Source organism: Centruroides sculpturatus, unplaced genomic scaffold (assembly GCF_000671375.1).
Source record: "Centruroides sculpturatus isolate CEXI.00-Female unplaced genomic scaffold, Cexi_2.0 scaffold288, whole genome shotgun sequence".
In the NCBI taxonomy this organism is placed as follows: Eukaryota; Metazoa; Arthropoda; class Arachnida; order Scorpiones; family Buthidae; genus Centruroides; species Centruroides sculpturatus.
In genome coordinates, this window is record NW_019384547.1 from 735,754 (window position 1) to 742,429 (window position 6,676).

General features: G+C 29.6%; 1 protein-coding gene across 1 annotated transcript; it reads right to left on the minus strand.

The window, feature by feature from the left end:
* Nucleotides 1–1,011: 1,011 nt before the first annotated feature.
* Nucleotides 1,012–5,840, minus strand: LOC111623545 (reactive oxygen species modulator 1-like). The gene is made up of 2 exons (XM_023366155.1): nucleotides 5,680–5,840; nucleotides 1,012–1,787 (listed from the first exon to the last, which is right to left on the minus strand). The coding sequence occupies exons 1-2, from the start codon at nucleotides 5,805–5,807 to the stop codon at nucleotides 1,679–1,681; spliced, it is 237 nt and encodes a 78-aa protein (XP_023221923.1). The 5' UTR covers nucleotides 5,808–5,840; the 3' UTR covers nucleotides 1,012–1,678.
* Nucleotides 5,841–6,676: the final 836 nt, after the last annotated feature.

The following is a 6,676-nucleotide window of genomic DNA, read 5'->3' on the forward strand; positions in this document are numbered from 1 at the left end:
TTATGGCACAAAAATATTTCCTGTTTATCTCATAATGGTTATGCTCAAATAATGCTTAATGTAGTATTTTTATTTTTCTCATTTCTTTTTACTAGAGTTAGGGCGATTTATAAAATGATCAAGAAATTGGATAGCCTTCGGGTCAACCTTTATTGTGAAAGTCTGAATCTTTCGGATCAGATGTATGGTATTTTTACTGGCAGACTTTTCTTGTATACTATTTGTGCCAAATATCCAAAGAAATCCTTGAGTGGCCGGCATCGTGCAGATTTGAAGGTCTGTTGTGTCTCAAACCTCCTTTGCGGATATTGCTCAAAAAATGTTCTAACATTCATCCAAATTCATGTAGGTGTAACGACTTACAGCCCGTAAAGCTCAAAGCCTTTTTCTGTGACGATGCTTATTCTGATTCATTGTCATGGTGACATTGCTTCATCCAAAACTTTCTGTAGTTAGTCTGTGTAATGTGCTCTTTATTACATGTTGAATGTTACTGTCAAATCTGCTTCCAGTATTCTTATGTCACAACTTTCAATAGTTTGCTTTATTTATATGTTTTTGCTGAGCTTTACTTTTCAACCTGGTTCCACAGTTTATGGGATTTCAAGTATTTTTCAGTCATCATAGCTTCATAATAGAATAGTTTGCATGATAATTTTATATTCATATTAGTCACATGGTAGCCTGCAGATTTTCCTGTGTCCCAGAGAATAAATATAAAAAATTTGGTGCAGATCAGGCAAAAAGCTAAGGATAGAGAAAAACATTCTATCCTCTATGTAGATAATCTGTATCTATATATACAGTGATAGACAAAGATCTCAAAACATGGAAGGTCAAATTTAACACAATTCCAATTTTTGTGTACACACAACAGATGGGAACGTAAAATGAGAACTTTTTCTAATATTCTATTTTTAAATAATTAGGATTGTATTTAATTGAGAGATTAAAAGTAATTGCAAAATGTCATGTCACATGATAACCAATTAACTAACCATGTTAAAATGTAAAAAATGGGCTATTATTTTATAAATACTCAATATTTTTAGATAAAACCTACAGAAGGTTCACAAAAGAGGTGAATAACTCTTTTGTGGACCTTCTGAGAAGCCAAGCCATTAAGCCTATGCAGAGTCCTAGATTCTTTGGAAGCACGGTGTTGTAAATCTAGGCGAAAAAAGCGACAAAATACCTATTGCATAAGACAAAAATGTTCAACAAATTTATTCAAAATTTAAGATGTCCATACTGGTCATCATGAAGAGTAGATATTTTAAATTTCATCCAAATTGGTTCATTAGTCTTGGTGATATTAACGGTCAAAGTTGGCATTTTAACATTAGACGTGTGGCTGAGCTCTATAATGCTACCACAGTTGATGGGAAATGTATAATTTTCAAACATTAAGAGAATAAATACATTAGCTTATTATAAACAAAAATAAATTATTTCTGTTAATTAATTAGTTGTAAAAACATTTTATTTATACATAAATTTGAATAAAAATTTTACAAAATACTAATTGAAAAATTATTCCATGCACTAATTTTATAATGGTAAGTTATTTTTACAAACTTTTTCTTCCTTTACTCTAAACACAATAAATGAGTACAACTTTGTTTATGATCTCACAATAGTCACGGCAGGAATAACTTTTATTTGCACTAGTAACTAATTAACATCGTATGGCTGTTCCAATAGCCATAAAACTACCAAAGGTTCCTCCACCCTGAAGCATTACTTTTCCCATATTTTGGATCAGTTCTCTTCCTCGAAGTCCGTACCTAAAAATTTGAAAAAATATTCAACATTTTGAAAATATATTCTTTATAACTGTTAAATTCTATAGTTAAAGTATTGTAGTAATTAAAAATTAATAACAATTAGCTAATAATTCTTTTGCTACAATACAACATTCAAAGTTTTTGTGCACATAATCTGTAGATTATCTATGCTTAAAAGACAATTTAAAAGGTGGATGTAGATTATGTGATGGACAAGTTATATGCCAATTTTTAATTGCAATTACAAACCAGTACCTATTCAGTAACAGCTGCTCCCATTGGTATGAGGTATATGATAGAATGGGTCTGGTTATGTAGGGATTTTATTTCATTCTAGCAAAATTTTCTTCAGACTGTATGCCATTTCAGGTTATACACACAAAAATACAGTATATACAGAGGTGTAGCTATAGAGGACACACTTGCCTTTGGACCCATTTGTGAGAATTTTATTTTCAATTAACATGGCAATATAAAATTTCATGGAAGATTTTCAGCATCTATAGTACTATAGTATGGGCTCCTGTCTAAGCCAAATTTTGGGGTCCCTTGAAGTGCTTTATATTGAATACAAGGTAGGACAACTGTCAAAACACTAAAACAGGTGCTATTCACATTAGTGTGGGGCCCCTTATCAAATGTAAATTCAAAATACATTTACCTTTTACTACCATTATTTAAAATATTTTTGGTTCTACAAAATTCTTGACGAATTTATTTTTTGCACACAGCATTAAACAATGAGTCAAACTTAAAATAATCCTCTCAATGTATCTCCCTAAAGAAACTTTGCCTTACACATATGCATTCCAGAAATGACTATCAAGAAACAATGTGTTTTGATATATGCTCTGATGTAATGAGAATTTTGATTAATATATTTGACCTGATGATCATCAGAAGAGTGACAAACCCATCAGTTTGTTTACAAGTATTTTTCAAACTTAATGTTTACATTCACTATAATGAAAAAACACACCTTTATAATGTTTGAGTTATACAAAGCAATTCCTTAACTGTTGCATATATTGCATGCACAAAATTTAATAAAAACATTTTTATAGTGACAATGAATTTTCCTATCTAAATATGTACACTGAGTATGGAGTGTACAACCTCACGAAACATCCTTGAAAATTTAGAATTATTATTTCTTGCAACTTTGTCTATTTATTAGATAATTGTGCAAAAATAATGTCATGAAAAATAAAGATTTTCAGTGGTACAATAAAAGAAATGTGAAACCACTTTGCATTGAGATTGTCATACATCTAAGTGTATTTGTGCTTTATTTTTGATCTAAGACATTTTTTTTGTTGTTTTATGAAAGTACTTTTAAGTAAAAATAATTTTTACTTACAATTTATTCATTTCCAAAAAAGCAAAACAAAGAAATTAGTATTTTTTGGTTTTTATATTTACTTTAATCTTCTCAGAAAGATATGTATGTAATAATGTGCTTATAATACCTCAATTATGCTTGCATTACATATATAGTTTTTATTTTATGATCTTTCCCACAAGAACATACTTGTATTAATTTTTTTTTTATCTATCAAGGGAACAAGTAGACAATTTCCTGTAGACATTGGTTTGCATTAGAGCTCAGCTCTGATTCCTTACCTATTTGTCTTTATTAAGGATGTGCTGACATGAGACTTACAAGATGAAATACCTTGGTGATGCTATTTGCAGATGACATTGCATTTATTGTAGACAAGGACAAATTACACTGCAAGTTAGAAAAGTGGAGGGTAAAACTGGAAGAAAAAGGCTTAAAGACTAGCAGAATTGAAATGTGCTTTTGGGGAAGATGCTTCTGAGAATGAAGTTGATAGAGTGAGAGTGAAAGATTCAGATATTTGGGTCAGTATTCCAGCAAGATGGAGAGAGTGATGAAGATATGACAGAGTTGCAGCTAGTTGGACTAAATGGAGAGGGACTGGTGAAGTACTTTATGACAAAAGAATGTCTCCAAGATTAAAAGGAAAATTTTAAAATGGTTGTTAGGTCTTCAATGTTGTACAGTCCAAAGTGCCGGGCTGTGATGAAAGTGCAAATACAGTGAATGCATGTTACAGAAATTCAGATGCTGAGATGGATGAGTGGTGTCACAAGGAAAGATAAGATGAGGAATAGTTACATCAGGGGAAGCTTGGGCATCACAGAAATAGAAGAAAAATTGAGGGAAAATCAACTGAAGTGGTTTGGGCATGTGCAACACCACCCAGAAACAGTATGAAGAGTCCTGAGAATATTAGTGGGAAGGGGTGAAAGGAGAGGAAGGTCTAGAAAGATTTGGAATGAGATCCTTAAACAAGATATGCAGGAGTGTGATGTCTCTGCGGAATTTGTTTTGGACAGGACAGAATGAAAGAGAAAGACTTAGTGCTGACCCCATAGAGTTGGGAAAAGATCGAGAAGAAATCAAGGGGACAGGATCATCACCAATTTCTAAAAGCACTTCATTTGATTATATCTTCATCATAATGAATGAAAATTCACCTATTTGTTATTTTTACCTACTAACAAAGATAATCTTTAAAAAAAAAGTTTTTCAAATTTTTCTTTTTAAAATGACACACTATAAGTATTGTGGATGTGATACATCTGAAACAAGCTCAAATCATTAAATGAAACTACACCTTAAGTCCAAAACTGTTGTTTTTAGTAACAACAGGATATAAAAAATGTTGCAAAAAAAAAATAATACTTGAATAAATAAATGAGAGTTATATATATATATATATATATATAACCATCAANTTAATTTTGAAAGAAATTTAGAGCAATAAAAATCCATTATCTGTTCTATCAACATAACTATAATCATAACTTAAAAATTTTAATTGTGCCATTCAATTCTCTTCTCTTTATTCATAGAAATTTAAAACTAAATTTGTACTTCATAATTTATTTCTTAAGATACTAATTATCAATTTTTGTCCCATTCTTTTTAAAAATAAGAAAATTTCAATTTCTTTTCTAGGCCTTGCTTGCTACCTTTTTGAAATCTATATACAAAAGTCATCCAGAAAATAATGTTTGGCCATTAAAAAACAATAAATAAATAAAAAGGGTACAAAAAATAACAACCTATAGGATAACACAGTAAATATTGATAGAAAAGGTTGAGTTAAAAATAAAAATTGGATTTTAATGACTATCAAAAGTTACTCAGACTAAAATATGTTCATGCCCCCAATATCAATTATAAAAATGATTACAAAACTTCTTTGTAATACTTAAGATGGTAAATACAATAGAACTTAAATCTTTTCAATTAAGAAACAGATAAATGAGACAACTTTGGAGTCGGAATAAAGTAATAGATGATATAAAGTTATCAAATTAACAGTAGATACAAAGTGCAAAAAATTTACTCATACATCCCTCATTACATCAGGGTCATGTGGATGGCTCACTGAATTGTTACAAAATTTCATCACAAAAAGTTTATCAACTCTCTGTACAAAATGATAGGGAAACTTAAGAACTTTTGAACCAATAACTTCAGAATAGATCATTGATTGGATCCAAAAGCAAAGTTGATTACATTTCCATAGACCAACCCCTATCTATCAACACCTAATTTGTTGAAATATGCCAAGAAAACTAGAAGAAGGTTGGCTAACAAAAATCTTCTTAGCATAATTATATATATATATATATATATTAGCAGGAGGAGAATATCAACAGAACAAATCCAGTAAGATTTTTCACATTATTATTTGAGTAACAATGCAACACTCAACACATTTCATTTCAACATATGGTTAGTGACAACACTGAATAAATGTGCAATTTTTTAGTTTAACAATAGACATCATACTTATTATTAGAAGGCACTGTTTATTATAAAAATCCAAGATTAATTATAATATATATTTACCTAAGAGCTGAAAATCCTCCAAACAATGCTCCTGATGCCATTCCAACACAAAATCCTATGGCAAAACCCATTTTAACTCTATCCCAACAACTTGGACCTTGTTGATATCGACCTACTGGTACTGGCATTTTTCTATGACTAGCTGTTTCCTGTAAATGTTTATTTAATAAATTCAAAATTTTTAAAATATTAAAATAAAATTTTGTTTAGATTAATGAATCTTTTTTACTACATATTTACAGAGAGAAAGAGTAGTTTACTATGACAAGAAGGAATTCTATATAAAAGAAAACAAAATTACTTTAAAATCTACTTTTTAAAAGTATGGCAACTAATATCCAACCTCTAGTCCAAATTATATGTTTATATTTAATTAGCCAAGTTATACCCTGACAATGAATCCAGCTTTATCATTTCATTATCATCATATATCATCACACATATTAATATATCATTGAGCTTGGTTTTCTATATGAATAAATTAAAATTTTATGTCCTTACATTTGGTTTAGTTTTTCTATCAGGTAAGTGCAAAGAGGATTAATTTCAGTAATATAAGAGTTTGGAAATAAGATTTAAATTATTATTGTTATATATGCATATATATTAATAATAGTGTAATAATATATATATTTCTAATTCTAATTATAATTCTAAGAAAAAAAAATAAACTCTCACACTACTTAAAACAACCTGATTTTGTGCTATTTCACTATTGAGCTCTGAGAATTCACATCATGTGACTCACTTGTTCAGTCTTAACAATTTCTTAAATGAATTACAGTACTTTTATTGCTAAAAAAATTCATTTAAGAAGCTGTTTGAAGAAATTGAAATAAAGATTGTATTCAGGTGGATGATCAAATGCAACAGCACATGCTTATAAAGTTCATGTTTAAAATTGATTAAAAACAAAGTTAACTGAAATTGGAATGTTTTAAAACCCAGAATCCTTGCATTTTGGCAATTTTCCCCAATAGTGTCTATAGGCATAGCC